The 19,987-nt window shown below is 38.7% G+C and overlaps 1 protein-coding gene across 1 annotated transcript in view; it reads right to left on the reverse strand.

The window, feature by feature from the left end:
- Nucleotides 1-18,456, reverse strand: part of LOC121942768 (ras-specific guanine nucleotide-releasing factor 1-like) — a 43,737-nt gene extending 25,281 nt beyond the window's left edge. Inside the window, exons 1-5 of the mRNA XM_042486020.2 lie at nt 17,823-18,456; nt 6,388-6,494; nt 4,175-4,322; nt 3,314-3,406; nt 97-350 (exon numbers count right to left, since the gene is read on the reverse strand). Of these exons, the coding sequence (XP_042341954.2) occupies nt 97-350; nt 3,314-3,406; nt 4,175-4,322; nt 6,388-6,494; nt 17,823-18,098 (878 nt within the window). The 5' untranslated portion in view covers nt 18,099-18,456. The remainder of the gene's footprint in view (nt 1-96; nt 351-3,313; nt 3,407-4,174; nt 4,323-6,387; nt 6,495-17,822) is intronic.
- Between the last annotated feature and the right edge of the window lie 1,531 nt (nt 18,457-19,987).

Genomic DNA, 19,987 nt, shown 5'->3' on the forward strand with positions numbered 1-19,987 from the left:
GTCGTCATGAGCTATTGTTTTTTCCCTCTCTTGTTCACAACTGTTGGCAGCTCCCACTGTGCCAAGTCACACCACTATCACGACCAGTCTCACCACCTGTTAAGGAAGATGCTGCTGACATCATCATGAGTGATGGGCGGCTTCTTGGAGCTGGCAGCCATGCGGAGCGGCCGCAGGAAGTTGTTGACCAGGATGTGGAGTTGCTGGACGTATTCGGCTTCGGCCTCCAGCATGCTAAACACCACCTGGTTCCTCTTTCTCATGCTCTCGGCATGGGGTGAACGGATGTAGTCCTGGATGATGGTTTTCCATTTCCTGCGGCAAATCCAACCTCGCAGGAAACTCTGCACCTGTGATAAAAAAAGGTTAGCGCACAAAAGTTAAGCTACCTTTGTTTGCATGTGTGCGTGAATGCAGCATTTGTGACTATACTGAGGTAATCCAGTAGATTTTGGAAGGGGTTTAGTGTATTAAGTACTTATTTTCTTTTCTATATTTAGTCCTACAACTTATACTACACCTTTAGGGAAAGGTTAGAGATGTCTAATTTTCTCTGGATGGCCATGATTTTTTTAAACCCTTTATTCACCATTTAGTGCATTCATATAACCAAATACAACAAAGCAGTATTATGGGGTTGAATATTGGATAGACATAAGAAAACAACAACAAAACAACAACAATTAAAAACATAAAAATGCTTTAAAAAGTAATAAACAAACAAACAAGTAAACAAATAGAGTGTTGATTGCTTGAGTTTAGTTACATTTCATGACAATGCAGGATGAGTTTGTTTTGGCGTTACTAATTCTTTGTACGCGTGTCTACCCACGCACACTTTTTTTCTTTTAAACTCTCTTTCTCTTTTCCCTTCCTTTTATTCCATTAACTTCCACAGCTACACAGTTGTGTTTACATTTATAAATGTATTGTGGCATCAGCTCACCGGTAATGTGATGGAGATGAGAATTGTTGAATATGTTTTTTTCGAATTGTTCAGTTTTTTTTTACTGTAGAGCTGATTGTTTTTCCAGTGATATCTGTTGTGTTAGGGGATTTAACTATTGTGAAATATTTACCTTTTTCCTGTTTTTCTTATGTAGTAGTATTGTTTTCCTGACAATAGTTAGGGCTATAATACACTGATGTCATCATGTGTACAGTATTTTATCTAAAATAAGGTCGGGGGGAGTGGAATCCAATAGAGTCACATCACTTTTTAGTATTCCATTAACTACTGTATTTAAGACAAATATTGTTATTTTGTCAATAAAATATTTTGTTTATTTTGTTGACATTTTTAGATGTAAAGGGCTCATTCTGAGGTAATGAAAACACAACAGTTCCTGGTTTCAGGTCATTTATAAACTAATGAAATCATTGCTAAGAAAACCATTTCTGCCAATAGCTACCCCTAAATCCTACATACTGGAGCCATTGTTATATTGTTAACTCGCCATTACATCATAATGCGTCTAAGGCTCATCTAAGGTTGTTGAGTGATGTAAAAGTAATGTAACTAGTGGTCTTATTTTTACAAGTAACAAGTAGCCTAATGTGTAATACATTACTTTTTTTTAAGTAACAACCTCAGCACCAGTCACTGCTATGACGACAAGCTAAAGCTACCCCTGGTTTGGGGCTTAACTGTGTTAACACGAGAGAAATTTCCAGTGTTGCCACCAAAACTTGCCTGTTTACAAATATGAGTCCAATTTTCCTTCCCTTTTAAATTTTATTTTGGACTACACTAACTCCTGAGAACAATGTGGGCTACCTCTTTAACTGGTCGAGGTTGCACCACCTCGTTGCTATCTTTGTCTGTCTGCTGTTTGTTAGTGAGTGTGTGAATCAGCTACCTGCTGCAACTGGAAACGGCACTGAGAGCATAGAGAGTGAACCATAACAGAAAAGTTGTGGGCCAGCTAAATCCGAAACACTGAACTGAGAGGATGGGTAGCACAAACAGGGATTATTTTAATCTAAGATTAGCTTTAACCAGAGTTTAGTAAAACTAGGTTTAAAATAATTGCTACAGATATAAAATCAAGCACAGCTCTGTTGCAACATTAAAAATTAATCTTGCTTTAGGAAAGTTAGGTTTAATTATTTAAACAGAATTTAATCAATAGAGACAAGTGTCAGATTTTACTTAATTAATAAATTAATTAACAAATATTTACATACATAATCAGCTTGTTGTATGCCCCTCGTAAATATAAAAGAGACATGGGGGGGTGTAACTTTCTAAACAGCTGCTGTTACATTTTTGCTAGCTAGCTCCAAAGTTCCTAGATTCATGACTCATGAGGCTCGGTAGAGAGGCTAAAATTTCTCATCCTTTGAGAAAAACCTGTTGGCCGAATTAATAAAATGACATTGTCAAATCATAGAAGATTTTTAGTAACAAAACAGAAAACAACATTTCTGTCTGTCGCTGCTATGTTGGTTGCCCAATCTTCCTGTTCGTCTTCAAAACAGTTTCCTTGGTGAACCTGTATTTTGACAAAAATTCATTATCTTCATAAAAGTCAGTAAGTTGACTTCCTTCAAGAAACTTGATTATTTTGCTCAATCAGCTAAAAAAGGCAGGCACTGTAAAAGTTAAAATGTTTAACTGTAGGAGTAACGTTAACCAAGGATCACTGTTTAAATTCGAGTTTAAAGTTTTGGTGCAACAGAATTAAATTTAATGTAGGTTTAAAGAAAAAAAAACTAATCTGACATTTAAAGAAAGGTTTAAATTTAATTTAAGCTTTATTGATTTAAGCAAGTTTTAAAGTGTGGTACAATAGAATTTAAACGTAAATCAGGTTAAAAAATGATCCTACTTGATGCAATCCAGCCTAAAACACTCTGTACAGCTAACAGGAAGTGCAGAATCAGGTGATAATTATCTGTACGAATGTCACGTAAGTTCTCAAAACTTTAAAGTAACTGGCTCTCCAAAACTTTCCAAACTCTCCAGCTATATTAAGGAGCAGGCAGCTGCTTTAGGCGAGCTGAAGACAGAACAAGGTGGTGGTTGTAGTGGATGAGGAGCTCCCTGCTGTGAAAGCGAGTGTGAGCTTCCCTGAATAAATGAAGGTTAAAAATAAAACCCGCAGGTGCCAAGAGATGATGTAGCGTTTAAAAAAACTATTTCAGAAAGCATACGTATCCCTGCTGGAACCGATCAAACTTGCCCTCCCTCCTTGTCCCCCTCTCAATTTGGTCTTAGCACTGCTGCTTTAATTTTTCTTGATAAAGAAAAAAAGAGTGAGTCACGCTTTCTCCTTTAAAACTGCAAAGCACGAAAGTCGTCAGATCTCACCTTTTTAATCTTCTTGATCTCTGTGTCGTCTTCACTGGGAGGTACCTCTGGATTTGACTGGATCTTTTCATTGTCCTTGAGCAGGCCAGCGATCTGGAATTCAGCACATATGAGACATTGTATTGACCGAGTGGACAAAGACGAGTACTTTACACTGTGTAAAGCTATACCCGTGGTGGTTCAATGGTTGTTTTTTTTTAACTTGTTTTTTTTTTTGTTCAACTGTACTGTCCATTAGCTGGTTTCAAATAAATCACATATAAACAAACTGTACCAGCTGCATCAAAATGTTTTATTTTATTTTATTCAGCCCTGTTTCATTTACTCCATTAGACTGACAGAGTGTATGAATAAGAATAGATCAGAGGAGAAAAGCTTTTAATAAAGGACTGAAATAGACAAAACAAACCAAAATCCATTGCTTCTACACGTTTTAGAAAAGTGAGACAGTTGATTATCATTTTGTGTTGCAGGCTGCAGTATCAGGTACAATAGAAGCTGATTCATGCATATTGAAAACATTCGATTCAATTGGAGCCAACCATTAGCACATTAAAGAGAGGTGCATTTGATCTAGTTTAGACTGAATAATTAGGATACAGAACACTCAACAGTATTTCGGAGTCTCAAACAAGGACAACACGGAGGCGCTGCAAGATGCATCGCTCGCCATGAACTCACAACCTTATGGTTAGAATCTGGGTCGTGACCTTTGTCCACTGCCCTTTCGGTCTTTCTACTCAGTGCCGGACTACTACTTTCACTGCCATCTTCTCTCCCTCTGTCTCCACTGTGTGCCACACAGTAACACAAAACACAGACTCACAGGTATTACTAGCATGAAATTACAAGGCAAGTTACCTCTGATTTTAGCCGCTCTATCTCGATTTCCCCATCCTCTATCTGTTGTCGAAGTTGCTTGGCAACCGTTTTCTCCGTCTCCACTATTTGAAGTAGATGGAGATACTTCTGCATGAGGCTCTCATGCTCTGTCGCCAGGTTCCTGTAACTATACAGACACACACACAGACATTGTAAGTACCTCATTAACGCATGTTTCATGGGCTCTCCATAGATTTATCAAAGCAGAAGCAGCCCTCTGATCAGCATAGATTTGAACCACAGACCTTACGTCCGCACCGAGCGCAGGCACTTATGCAACCGATTCTTCAAATACTTGCAGGCTTAGCAAACCATGTGTAAAGCCTGCCTCTGCATAAGCGATTATTCTGAGCATTATCCAGTTCAACAAAGGGTTTTAGTTTAATTTGATTCAACATTGCAAAACAGCCTTAAAGTGAAAATGTGCTGAATTAAATGAGTAGTAAAAAAAATACATTCAAAGCATTATCCAGACACCAGAAACCTCTATAAAAGCAATGTGATGATGTGTAAACACAGACTTTCACAGCCCTGCTGAGTATTACATGCTTACAGGTCAACTCCTGTACAGCAAGTGCTGCTGCCTTGACTGAACACTAATCAATGTCATCTTCAATAAGTCCAATCAATTGACCTTTCACCAGACAAATGCACACTGCTGACATTTTTAGAGTGATTGTATCGCTTGGCTTTCATGACCCTCTTTTGTCTCTGAATCTTAAATCATTTTACAGCAGAGAAGTATGGTGGGAGAGTTAATGTGTGTCTGAATTGACAAACTTCTGCAACTCTATTCTCTGAGATTCTCTCTGTCAGGTGACAAGCTGATGCCTGGAAGAATATATTGAAGAGGACAGGGATACCAAATTATCAAATTACTATTGTGGTTGGTAACATTCTGTTGCAGCCCTTAGCAGTCAGCTAAATGTGACTTTTGAAGCTAATACAAATTTGTTTTTTAGCCAGACTAGCAGCAGGGTTGTGGGGTTGACAATGTCCACCATTAAAAGAAATAAAAGAAAAAAAGAAAATATCAAGAAAAAAGGCTATCAAGTTGTTAAACATTTGAGGGTTCAAGGGGATGAATCATCATCTATTGAGTCTTTTTTTAGTCCTATACTTGTACTATACAAGTAGCTGAAATGTAAGCATACTAGCACGCTAAACTAAGGAGAGGACCTTAGTAAACATTACCTAAACATCAGAACGCCAACATTCATTTAGCTCAAAGAAATGCTGTGCCTGAGGACAGTGGATCACATTACGCTATGGGAGTGACCGAAAAGGTCTCATAACTAAACAACAAAGTAATCTGTTAGTCACAAGTGTACTTGAAATCATATTCAAGCATCCCTATTTTTTGACAAAAATAGTGTCAAAGTACTGGTAGTATTTTTTCAGAAGACAAGACAAAGCATCCAACTGCTGTAGCTTACATGTCCTGGGCAGACAGCGTGCTGTCAGTGGTACTGAGGACCACACCAGCTTCTAACCACACCTGTGTGATATTTGCAGGTACATTAGCATGCTGCCTAAATGTGCTGCAGATGAGTAGCTAATAAGCTAGCTCCCCCTGGGGTGAGATTTTTTGTAGGCCAAACTAGAAGCTAACGTTGCCTTGGTTCCCCCGGATTTTGGATTAGTATTGCCGAAAATAAACTCTGTGGTAAACAAACGTTCATGATACTTGTTCTATTCAGAAAGATAATCTTCACATATGAACACAACTTTCGGGATTTTTGAAGCCTAAATGTAATCACAAGAAGTAAAAATCTATTGCTAGGATAAAACATGCATTACAATCATGACAACACCCCTCAGAGGCTGTAAAGCCGTGTTCTGCGCTGCTCGGCGTGATGACGATGGGGTTCTCTGTAGCCTCCTCTAACTCACAGGAAACCTTGTATCTCCAGTTTTGGTGATTTTGATGACTCCCAAACAATTGGTAAGTTACACGCTAATCTTGGTACAATTTTTCAGTCCCAAAGGCTTTAAAAACTGTTAAAATTTCATATGGACAGGACACACACACACACACACACACACACACACACACACACACACACACACACACACACACACACACACACACACACACACACACACACACACACACACATACTCAGCAAATCCTCAGACTGAACCTCAGCTGAATGTGTGTATGTTGGTGAGAGGTCATGTGTGAGAGGTACCTGGCCTGTGTGATGGCAGCCACCCACTCGTCACAGTCTTTGACGTCCTCTGTGCGCAGCTCCAAAGCCTTCTGGTTGTCATGATTAAACGTGACGATAAAGTAGTACTGAAAAAGAACAAGAGACAGCATCAACACGTAGTATTCGTTTAGCACTCAAAGGGTTTTAGTTTTTAACCTATGCATTGGAAAACTCTGCATGATTTTTCTTCACTGGACGGCTTTTTCCTAAACCTTCATCTTGTTGAATTTGAAGTTGCATGTATACACAGATGCATGTCCATGTGTGTGAATGAGTGGGAGAGAGAGATCCTGAGGGAAACGTCGTGAAAGATTCATTATAAAGCCTCTGTGTATTCTGCCTGTAACCTGGCAACTCACCTCTGAATTGGAGGAAGCCTCTCCACCGACGCCACATTTTGGTTTTTTTTGTCCCAATGATTTAGCTGTGTTTTAGTGACACAAGCACCTCTACATCCTCACTTGTTTTTACCTCCCCAGCCAATTATCTCCAGTGACCCTACAGCCTTAAAGGTCCAGTTACGCCAATTATGGAAAATGTGGAATTGTTTTTTAATAAGCTCATCAGATCAAATCCTCAAATCTACAAAGTGGTGGTCATTGCAATAACAGCACAGACAACCTATTTGTGGTGGAAACACATCAAATTATATAACACTGATGCATTGTAAATAGACCCCCACAAATCCAATATATTGGATTTTTTATCCCTCCGAAATGCCAAGAGCAAATCACTTGTGAAGGAGAGTAATGTTCCATATTTCCTGATGAGCAGCAGAATGGGCCTTTGTCAATAATGTGCTTCCCATCTCCCGCTTCCTGTGAGCTGGTGTGTCAAGCCTTTTAGGCAGCTATATTTAGCTCCACATCACCACATTTTTTTGCCACAGAGACATTATCCCTCGGTGAATGAAACACCGTGGCCCGTAGTAAATCCTTGTCTGAAATCTATGAACAAAAGGTGTTTAATTTCACCTGGGAGAGAGAAAAGATTAAACACATTTAATGATTATGATAATGGTGGCCGATCTAATTTTGTTTTAAATAAAGATGGGTTTCTTTTGAGTAGGCTTTAGAAAACCCATCATTGGGTTTTTTTCCACTCGTTTTGCTCTTACAGAGTCAGAATATACAGTTTATATACATCAGCTACACTCACGCTCTGTTTGGAGCCACGAAGAACCCGACCCTCTGTAACAACTCCAAAAAGCTGTTTAAAATTGTTTAATCACCTTTATACTTCAAGAGTTTTTTTTTTTTATTTGCGAGAATTTATTCTGTACATGATTTGAAATAAATGACATCTTCAAGAGTCTGCTACAGAACACAAAAACACTACTGTAAAACACAGTTAAATAAAACAGATTTTTGTACACTCATTTGTGATTAGTGCTGACAGTGCTTCTTTCACAGTTCTGTCCCTCCAAAATTTCCTCCCAAAAGCCTGTTTAGATTACTGTTCTTTGAGGTTTATTAGGTTATTCTTGAGTTTTGTTGATGTTAGCTTTTCTTCTTTATTGTTTATGATGTGCCACAGACACAACCAATGTGTAATAATAATAATATCATTATTATATCTCTTTTTTGTGGTGGTGCTTTCTATTGCTTCAAACCGGATTTGCACATTTAACAAAGGTGACAAAATATGGAAATTACAATAAAGCACTGATAGTACACAAAATAGGAAAATAAAATATTTTATATGTCGTATTAATCTCTTTTTTAAAAAAATCATTCTCAGAAAAAGAAACACACAGTCTGTTATCCAGTCAGACATTGCTTCATTTTTGGGCTAATTAGATCTACACCTCAGGTGGACATATTGTTAAACTATATAATGGTGATGTTACTCCACTGTATAATTTGATCCATCAGGAGTAAACGGAAAGTGTAATGAGTTTCATTAAAATTTAAATAATAAAATTTTTTAAAAAAATGCATTAACAGACACTACACATTTCAAAGCAATTGGAAATATATTTGGAATATTGATACTCCATGGTGCCAAAGATTTAATGGACCACTACTGATGCACAGATACATCCATGTAGTCTCCAACACATTGACCAGCTTGCACAGGTTTTTGTTCTTTGCGTATTTTCTGGATGCAGATATTGTTGAGAATTACTGTGATTACTTTACATTGGCCACTCTTGGCAACTCTTTACTGAAAAACCTACAATTTGAGATTATACGAGAAATCCATTACTGCATTGTTGAATGAGGTCTAAAATAGATTCTTAAACTCACAGTCAGGTCACAAAATATGGAGATAAGTGGTAGACTATTGTTGAATCAGCATCCTTTGTCCTTCCATTATTTGTATATTTGTTTATATAAGTGCAAGCATTTCCTCTTCGCCCCCCTCTCTCTTCCCCTCACCACCTCACATTTCTCATATGCCCATATTTGCTGTACTTGCTAAGTGAAGCACAATGCCGTGGCATGTTGTTGCACATTTCGTTGGCCCCTTCAAATGCACTTTTTCAGATGCAAATAGGGGTTGCCATAGTAACTGTGGGCTTAAATGTAGCTCGCCTTCTAAATAGGGAATAAGAACATTTAAAAAGTAGAACACTCCAAAGAATACAATGAGAACGGAGAGACAGACAGAGAGGGAGGGAGAGAGAGATCTTTTGCCTTCTTGAGGCTTGAGGGCTATAAAAAGCACTGTAGCCCTGCAAGGTGGCAGTTGGCTTGGCATCTATTCGCTGCATTGTCCCTCTCCCTGTCACACACAGATAAGATCCAGCACTCGCCCGGCTATTCCTTCTGTAGCTCTGACACACACATACAGTACATGTACACACACACTACTGACACACTCAATGGAAATGTGTCGTAATCTGCATATGTGACAGGTTCAGTGTTAGAAATCTACAGTAGCATTGCCTCAGATGACCTCTGCAGTCTGCTCATTGACTCAAGTGTCACTTTTTGTTTTTCCAGAGTGGGGAGGGTCAAATGGAAATCTGTATGCCTTCAGACACCTGGAGCATTGATTACTCCTGCTGTCCTCATTTCACCTTTTATAGATCAACATTGGCGTATGCAGGAGGACACAATGAGGCAAATACAGACCTCAAGCCATGCACAAAATCTCAACAGATTTTACAGACATGGACACTGATTAATTTCACTCTACAAAGTGTGCAGTTGTCACACATGTAAAGCACATATTTGTACAAATGCATATTCAAATTTTTTTATAAATGTGTGCACATAATTTCACACCCCCACACAAATCACACAAAAGTGAGAGAATTTATTCCTGACACATATTATGTAAAGGAACACGTGCTGAACAGAAGACTGTGTAATGCTAATTGAAGGCTTTCGAATTCATTTAATTCACTGCTGAAATAAATTCACTGGAGCAGCCTGCATGAGCAGCTGTTTTCATAGATGTCACTCAGTCCATATTTCATCGCCAGAGTAGAGCTCTTGTCCTGACACGGTTTTAAGGAAATAGGCTTGACAGGGAGCAACGTTAAATAGTTTACGCTATGGGAGTGACCGAAAAGGTCTCATAACTAAACAACAAAGTAATCTGTTAGTCAGCGACTTTCAAAACAACCTAAATGATGAATATAATCTGCTAGCTTTGGTTAACTCTTTAAAACCTGAGCAAATCAGCTTGATTTCCTTTGAAAATATAGAAATAGGTTACAAGAAAATGACCTGAAAAGAAAAGAAAAATATTTTTAAAAAATTAAAAGGTTCAAAAAACAAAGTAATACATTCAAATAGAGATCAAATAGATCAAACGATTACAATAATTATTGTTAGAAATATAGTTTTCCAGATATTTTTCCCTAATTTTTATAATCATCTTCTAATAACTCTCTCTCTCTCTCTCTCTCTCTCCAACATATTTACAGGCGCATTAAAAAAGGGCACATATAATAAAAATCCATACTTTTGTCAATTTTGTCCTTCTAAAAAAAATAATAAATATGCAAAATGCAGACGTTCCCCTTCAACAATGTTTAAAAGTCCCCGGGTCCCCCACCATTTTATAAAAACAAAACTCCAGCCACAGTCTGGCCCTGACATCACAGAGCCACAGAGCTGCAGCCTCCTGACCTGCCCAGTCCTCCGCTCTGTTCTTCCTGCTCAGGTACACAGCCATCTCCCTTTTTTTAAACTAATTTTCAGGTCTTTTTCTTTGCCAAATTTCCATGTCAAAGGAACACAGCACAATAATGTTCCAGGTTTAAAAAGGGTAAAAGGAGGTGAATGCACACTATTCTCATCTGTTTGCTTATATGTAAATATATAGCGGAGCAGATCCTAGGCAGAAAGTAAAGTCATGCTACCTCTGCGTGTGCTGTAATTCCAGCCTCTGTGTTCCTTGTTTATGCACTCTGTCCAGCCACACGTTCAAGTGAGTGCATGCGAGTCCCTGCGACTGTTTCCCACCGATCAGCTAATCCCTGCTGCTCTGCACTGTGCTCATACAGCGGTTACCACTGATGTCGGGATGGTGTCGTTGCAGAAGCGTAGCACCACCCTCCGGTTTCCTCCAGGGGTGTATTCCATCAAGGTGGATTAAGGAAAAGCCTGGTTTATTTTGATAAGTCTCACTAGTTAAAGTGAGAGATCTGTTCCATGCATGTGGCTTATGTGAGTCCCCACTCAGTAGCCATGGTAACTTATGCTGCCGGACAGGTGTGCTCCATGGCAGGATAACTATCAAGCTTAGTTTAGCTGCATGTCAAAGAATACCAAAAGACAGGTCTGTTTAACAGCCTACCTTTACTTTTGTCCCACGTTCGTTGTCCCAGACATTATACTCACAATGTGACAAAACATGAATGTTAAATTAAAGATTTTAGACTGTAGGCTGTGTTGTGTGGACGCCCCATTTCCAGTCATGCCTAGTGATGGACTGAGTAGTAGTGTTAGTGTTCAATACTTTGTCTTTTAAGAACATGGAGGTTTATGCTGGTTATTATAATCTTTGTGGTAGTTTATAATTTACACCATGAGTGAGTTGGCGAAGAGGGCTCAGCACTATAATTGGGCATAATTCAAATCACCATGAGAAAAGTAGAAAACTGTGAATCACCATTCTTTTTTTTATATCCTATTATTCCTATTTATATCCTATTTTTTATATACTATTGTGTAGGATATATTGTGTAATCCTACACAATCATTTTAAACACATGAAATTATCTAGCCTACCTATGCTGATACAGACATAGTCTTAAGCCTATCTGTCTGTTCATTTATCATCAAATACAAATTAAATATAAGTAGGCTTGTATAACTTCTGAATTTAGCCTGTCAGCATACCCCACCCCCACGCCCTATAATATATATATACCGCTTTATATTCTTCATAAAGCTCCATCAGTAGCGTGTGTTCAGCCTCTGAAAAATACAGCGCTCTAATTTTTCCTTCTTCCTGACTTATTAGATCATCTTTTCATGCATCCATTCTTCTGGGCTTCTTGTGTGCACCAGGGTGTGAGCACAAAGCGAGGCTATGCAGCCTGTCTTGAGTCAGCCTTGATTAGATGAAGCTAGATTGAGTTAGTAGAAGGACTTGTTGCTTAATTGGGAGATGGTGCTAGTTTAAGCTGGGCTTTTTCAGGTGAGCTTGGCTTTCTTAAGCTACGCTGATGGAATACCCCCCAGGTTGACAATGTTAGCTTTCAGCACTGTTGCCATCGTTAGCACTGTTTATGGACTTAGCACCGTTACTGCAAGCCAGTGTTGTAGCTGAGTCACCAACTCTCAAGTCCAAGTCCCCAGTGTTCAAGTCCAAGTCTGAGTGACCAAAGAGGGGTCCCAGTGTGAGTCACGTCAACATTACCTGAGTCCAAGTCCCGAGTATGAGTCATTATCATGCATTTTCAAAGAGCTATTATACAAATAAAAGAAGGTCTACATTAAACAAAAATGACACCACTGTCATCACTCCAAAGTAAGACTGATGAAAATTACACATTTGTGTTTTATACCACCTTCAATTACATATCCATAACAATAAAATAGTTAAACTCTAATTTCCTGTAAGGGGCCATGGGGCCTCCCATGGTCTATTTTTGGATAAATGATCCTGTTAAAGGTGTGTAATTTTTTTTGTTAATGTGTTATTTTGTTTCAAGCAATTTTTCTTACTGTTAGAAATGTGTATGGATATAAGTAGAACTGCCCTTATTAGTTGTCCCTAGTTCAAACCCTTGCCAACTAGTGTGGCACCTTTCTGATATTAATCTAATTGTTTAAATATATTTTTGGACCATCAGACAATTGATCTATGGCTGAGAAATAATGTTAAAAGTGATGTTGTTAGCACCATGTTACATTAAAAAAAAACATAATAATGAGCCCACATGAAGCATTCGCCTGTTAATAACAAAAATATAATGACTCAGAAAAAAATTACAGTATAACATCAAACTTATGAAACTGTGACACCAACACAATATAATAAAAAATATTCTACGAATCTGACAGACAGCTGTTGTCCACTCGAAAGTCTGATGACAACAAAACACATGGCTACTTTATATGCAGAAATTCTGCATATAAAGTAGCCATGTGTTGTTTAGCTCTGGATAAACCAGTGTATTTGTGGTCGAGGCGCCTCAGAGGCTAACGTTAGCTTCGGCTAGCTAGCTAACGAAAGCATTTCACTTACTTTTATGGGTGTAAACGTGACATGTGTCTGCAGTTAGACGTCGCAGTCTCCTCCTCAGTTTTGCGTTTGCAAATGATACATTAAGTGACGCTCTTTCCCGAAATGGATATTAAATCCGAGAAGGCAAACTGCACGATACGGGGCTCCTCTTAACAATGTGAACATGTAAACAGCCGGGGGCGCGCGCAACATGAACCCGCGTGCAGGTGGAGGAGTAGCCATACAGACCCTGGATGCGTGACAGGGAGGTACAGACACGCCCTGCCACTGCAGGCACCTTCTTCTTCTTCTTAATGCCGACTTGCAACCGCACTACAGGAAATAGTAGCAGAAACATCTTATACCAAATTTTAAGACCTATTACACAAAATAGTTGTCTGCGTCTTGTTAAATCCAATCCGAGCCCAGGATTTGAGTCTGAGTCTAGGACTACATCTCTTCCGCTGGCTGCCAACTAAGCATCCTCCGTGGTGAGAACCGTGTGCAGACAATCTCACCCCAGACTCTCAGAATAAGCTCTAAACGTTGCATACTGCTGCTATAAGACCCAGTTAATATAAAGCAAAACTACTTGGTTAAAAAAAGGGAAGATAAAAGGGCAGTTAAAGTTGGCATGACTGTAATATGTTTCTTGTCAATAAAAGAGACTGTCCATCAAAATATGACCACACCAGTCATTTGTACAAGCAGTTTATAATGACCAATATTGTTAGGCAGTGACCTCTAGTTGCCATAGTAATAATTATGGGAGCAACAGAGGTAGTCAGGTGGCATAGTAACTCGAGCTCCAAAATTCTGCATGTGGAAGAAAAAAGGTGTGTCAACCAAACACAGGACTTTCACCCTCAAGACGACCGTTTGTGTCCCATGTAAAACCAAATGTGAATATTGAGGGGTTTTTTTTAACTACGTAACGTTTTATGTCACATGAGGTATGTGACACTTTGTGTTTGTAACAGACGCACTTCTTTAAGCCAATCCATAATCCCTTTTCTGGAGGTAACCATAGTTGTGATGAAAATGCAACTGTTTCCGTGTTGACCATGTGTTTAAAACTGTGGTTGTTAATGCTAATATACAACTTATTGCATCTTGTAGAAGACTTGTTGATCTCCCGCCACCGATAGGGGCACTAATTGAGGAAATGCTCCGGTGGACTGCATTAGATAGCAGAAGGAAAGAACACATGTGGTCTTATGGATTGGAGGACTTGTTGGAAATAAAAATAACAAAAAACAGTGTCTTTTTCCCCTGCTCTGGACTGTAACCCCAAACACCTACATTGGACTGCGTTACAGGACAAAAATTGTCCAGGGTATAATAAACAAGCATTTACTTGTTCTGAATCATCTAAATTCTGCTGACACATCTGTATGGCGCCCTCCTGGTGACACTGATACTAATCCTGACAGCTCTGCCAACAAAGAGCAGAGGGCAAATGTTTGAAGAATATGACGTGACAGCAGAGTTCAGTGTCAGGGACAGTGACAGCAGGTACAGCAGTCACACACAGACACTGTCAGAGCCGCTGTACAATAGTCTGCCCTGATGAATTTACCATGTGTCTATGCTTTATTTGTAATTTATACAGTAAAATATTAGAATGGCTTGGGATCTGAACCAGACAACGGGCAGTAAAATAGTAGATTTTCATCACTGAGAAGCTAGACAATTTAACCCTTTGAGACCTGAGCAAATTTTTTCGATTTCTTTCAACTTGGCAAGAAATGTCCCACAAATTGCAAGAAATGAAGATGAAGATGACAAGAAAATTACCTAAAAAACTCCAAAAAGGTTTTTAAAAAAGTGAGGGGAGGATCATAAAAAAATTATCCAAAAAATAGGGCAAATATCCAGAAAATTATATTTACAATTATAATATCTCTATATTTAAAATTATATTACAGAAAATATATGAAATAATATTAATGAAATACATAAAATAATTATTTTTTTTAGGTCATTTTCTTTTTTGATTTTTTTGGCATATGCAAACATCGTTTTGGTAAGTATATTACCAAACATAATTGGAATAGATTACATTTTTATGCTATTTCTATTGAAAAACAGATGCCGAAACATGGCAGATACTCAGTAAACATAGTTGTTGGGATAGATGTGATATACTTAATATTTGTAGGGGATTTTGTGTTTATCCAGGTAGAAGTTAAGACATTTTTGCAGGACTCAGGACACTGAGGTGTTGTTCAACGAGAGCACAGAATCTAAGATCTGGATCATTTTTAAGCTGTATCTTAATCATACACTATTTTATTTTAAACAGGTTCCAGAAGAAAAACCTGCACCTGTGAGTCCAGAATACTGCGGGCATCCTTTTTAGTTTGTCTTTTCAAATCTCAAAAACATTCCAAGGGGTTAAGTTCCTCATCATGAGCCCCAACGCCCCTTGTCCCGGGGTCCTTAGTTGAAAACAAAAATGCCAAAAAGTATATTTAAGGAGTAAAAAAAAATGCCATGAGTCATTGGAGTGATCTGAGTCTGACTCAAGTCAAAGTCATGCACTCGGCTCAAGTCCACACTTCTGGTATATGAATAGTAAAATCTGACAAGTTGATTTTATTTTAAAAAAAGTCTAGGAAATTGACTGACTTGAAAAATGTAAGTAAATATAACTATTAATCATACTTTATGCCGACTTTATATCTAATTTTTAACTTTTCTTAAAATGTAGTTATATTTACTTATTTTTGTGAAATTGTTGCATCTTTAAAAAGACATTAAATTAAACCAATCTTTTTAAGTTTTACTGACTATTTACAATTGTATTGTTTTACAGATATGTTCTGCTGGTTGCAGAATATTTGTAAATTCTTAAACATGTTGAGAAAACAGAACTCGCAGATCTCTTAACTTCAATATAGGCAAAATCGTCTTTGTGATGATCAAGTTAAGTCAGACTTACTTTGTTTACAACACTTAGAACAAGGTCGTTTCACTTGTCATTTTTGCTTGCAACAACTTCACAATATTAAGTATATACAGCTAAATTTCAAATAGGCCTAAAATTAACACTTTGATATAAAGAAAACATAAATTTATAGATTTCCTGTTATACGCACTTTTCTTTTAAAGGCAATCACTTTAAAGTGAGATCAACTTGTCAGATTTTACAGTGTGGTAAAACATGCAACATGTCTGTGAGGCCTTAAGTCTAGTTTTTCCTACATTCGCTGTGAAAACTTTCATACTTACACTCAAAATGGCAATAACTGCCTAATTCAACATATAAATAGCATTGGTCGAAAACAGCTACAACCTGTTTGTCACATAAACTGAAGAGATAGAAATGACCCATCACTTTGACTTTTGACTTTAATTCTTTATGTGCGCTGCTGCAGGGGAAGCAGCAGAGACTGCAGCTGGCAGAGCAGATTTCAGAAGGTGACTGCAGTCCTAGCTCACAGCAGCTTGACCACTTCTCCGCCTCTTAAATGCGTTTATGCCACAAGGTTGCTTCCTTGCAGCAGCAGCAGCAGCCTGCCTAACCTTTCCAAACTGTTTCGCCAGACCATGCTTTCCCTGAGATTATTTCTGACCCTGTCACACGGCATAAAAACAACAACAGTGGACATTGTGTAGCCCTCACACATGTTAATCCATGGCACTAAATTCCCGGGGAATTAAAACCAACAGGGGGATGCACTGAGAAACAAAAGCGTGACAGGGACATCGTTTGGGCTCCATTCATGGCTGTTAACAGTCTCATGATAATGAGAGAGCTATCAAATGAACCAAGCCGCTCGAACCGGGGAGACGCAGTTGCCAAGGTAGGATGCTATTAATATCAAGACAAGGAATTAAATCAATAGGCTACGTCAAAACGACAGGGAAGGGGCAGCTCTCCTCCGCAAGGTGGCAACCTGAGTTTGAGTTTGAGTTTATTTACATTCGTGCTCACGGTTAACGACTGAATAATTGCAGAATTTACAATAAAAAAGTAAAACTATCTATACATGAAATTTCGCCTACATAATGAACAGAAAATAAATCATATCCTATATTAAAACTGTACACTTATACATTTATACACGCCAAACATCATACACTTTCATACAACCATGTACATATAAAAAGCCATTTCAACAGCGATCTATAACACAAGAGCATTATACAGCCGAAGAAACCGAAACTTCAGCTGTCTTTTGTTTTGGTTCAGTTGTGTATTGTACAGTCTGATTGCTGTTGGCAAAGTTTGGACGCTATTTTAAGTTTGCTCCCTACATATAAGCTGCAAACCCTGAACATTTGTCCAAAAATAAAGTCTCTTATGTAAAAAAATAAATGTGCTGTTATAAATACGGCACGTGAGGAAAGAAATAAGGAACTAGTCACTGTCTTGGCAAAGTTTCACATCGTGTTCACTTAAAACCACAGTGTATGTTTGATGTGTTACCTTTGAGGCAGACTGTGAGGCTATTTTAGTGCAGAATCGAGACAATCAATCAGTTAGAATGACGCCATTACGTAACACTGAACGTCAAGTGAACATCTCTGGGACATTGTTTGCGTGATAAATAGATGTTGGGATAAAAACAGCAACTGTGTCGTTTGCGGTTTTGGTGCGTAGGAGAATATCTCCTCTTGCAAAATGTTGCTCTCACAAAGAGCCACGCTGTGATAAAAGCAAGTTTCTACCACCAGAAGAAACACAACCAGCAGTTTCAGTGAGAGAGACACAGATTACACTGACAGCGTCAGTCAGTCACCTATAGGAGCCTGCCGTGTGATCGATACCTTACCTGCTTCTCTAAGCATTCCTTCGCTGAGAGAGATGGTTTCGGTGACGGTGCCCTGTCACAAACACATCCCTCCAACAGGTACAGTCCGGAGGGGCGTGAGCTGGAGTCGTTCTCGAAATAAAACAGCATATTCTGCAACAAAGCGAACCACTTTGAATGCCATTTTGTGTTGTCTGAGCTTTTCTTACTCAGGCAACCTCGCCTCGTCCCGTCCTTCTTCGCCAAAAGAGCCAGATAGGTGATGTGGCCATCATTGAGTCTCATCCCTTTCTGCATTTTGGCTGTGAATCCGAAAAGGATCTGCGGGGATGCCTGCGGACTCTTACATGTTCTTCTTCTTCTCAGCACCTCCGAAACACAGTCAGACTTGGTGGGCAGCAGTCCACTCCCGCGTGCCCATCCACAGTTTCACCACTAACGTCTGCAACGGCGAAAGAAATTTTAAAAAGAAGAAAAAAGGATGTACGTGGAGTCAAAGTTACGCATTCAGCCGCACTAATTCCACGCTGCCAGCATACCACAGCAAACCCTGACGCCGTCCTTTTAGAAAAACCCTCTTCGTGAGCCCGAATCGCTCATGATGAGGACTGAGGTGTCCCCGTGCATAGCCTATACACGCGCACACAAGCGAGCGCGCGCGCACACAGCATCCTGTTCTCACAGGGGGAGGAAGCGCAGTCACGTGACCCGTCCCCGGAGCAGCAGATTTCAGCACCTTGGACAGAAACTCCGAGGAACAACACAGAGGAGCAGAGAGAGAGACGCAGCTTCTTCATGGGGAGAATCCCGAAGCAGATAAGGCTTATCAGGCCCTGAAGACCGACAGCACACACACACACACACACACACACACACTTAAGGGGAGTATTTTCTTTCTCAGAATTTGAACATATATGGAAAGTACATTTCTATAAGAATGAATAGTATATGATTAATTTTCTCATCAGTTTAGCTGAATTTTATATTCATAAAATAGCATGTATCATTTCATAACAGCAAACTTAAAAACATGTAATAAAAAATTAACAAAGACTAATTTATGCAAATCTTACAATTTTATTATACTAATACTAATTAGGTCAACCCCTGCATGTGTTCATAGTATTTTATTTTATTTTATTCTAATCATTTTAGGTGTGTAGCTGGGTAAATGAGGAAAAGATGGCACAGGAACACAGGAGGGCACAAAAAAACTGTCTTCTTAATAATAAACTGAGCAAGTGAAAACAAAGACAGACTAACAAATAAAGACAACTTGAGAGTCTTACTCAGACACTTCATCTCTCTTCTCTTCCCAAAAGTCTGAAGAAATCACCACACTGCATAATGTTACAATTATACCATATGGACACTAGAAAGCAATACATCCATTAACAGTGTATAGCCCCACCCACTAGACTTTGAACCAGTGGTTTAAAATGTCTAAGTGTAGGTGAAATTAACTGCACCTCAATCTGCTGCAGCCGTGGTTCTCAACATTTCTACGTCAAGGACCCCTAAATTGATACACACTATGTGATGGACCCCCACTTGACAGGTTTTAGCTTCAGGGAGCTTCATTTGAAAAGATTTGGGCTTTTAGAAAGTGAAAATAAACTATTCCCATTTTTCTGAGGACCTCCTGCAACTCCCGCCCCGGTTGAGAAGCACTGTGTTACCACATTAAAATATACCAAATGCATTTATGCATTAGTATTGCTGATCTAAAAATGTATTATTTTGTCTATCAGGTATAGTTTAAATGCTTTTTTGCATTTGATACATCTGTACTTTCACTCATAAAGCTTTTTAATGGAGAGCACTTACTCAAAATGGATTATGTTTACATACTTTTATTGGTGTATTATTACTTAAATGCTGTAAAGAATTTGAAAATAGTCAGATGTTACTGCTGAGAAGTTTCATTTTATTTTGGGGTTAAGATATTTAAGTTACTAGCTTACTTATAAACTAATCCTTAGTTTTAATATCTTGATAATATATGCTGCATTAATATGTAACTGGCCCTACATCAGCCACAGTTAAATAAAATACAGTACATCCTTAATGTCCCCTTTAATAATTGCATAAGAGTCTGACTGTTTGCCAGCATGTCCTGAACTTGAAACAGTATGTGTTTGGTACAAAGCTGAAAATCTTTCTGCACTGCCACCACAAATCTCCCT

The sequence above is a fragment of the Plectropomus leopardus genome, chromosome 1 (genome assembly GCF_026936395.1).
Source record: "Plectropomus leopardus strain MGB_pleo_1.0 chromosome 1, ASM2693639v1, whole genome shotgun sequence".
Taxonomy (NCBI): Eukaryota; Metazoa; Chordata; class Actinopteri; order Perciformes; family Serranidae; genus Plectropomus; species Plectropomus leopardus.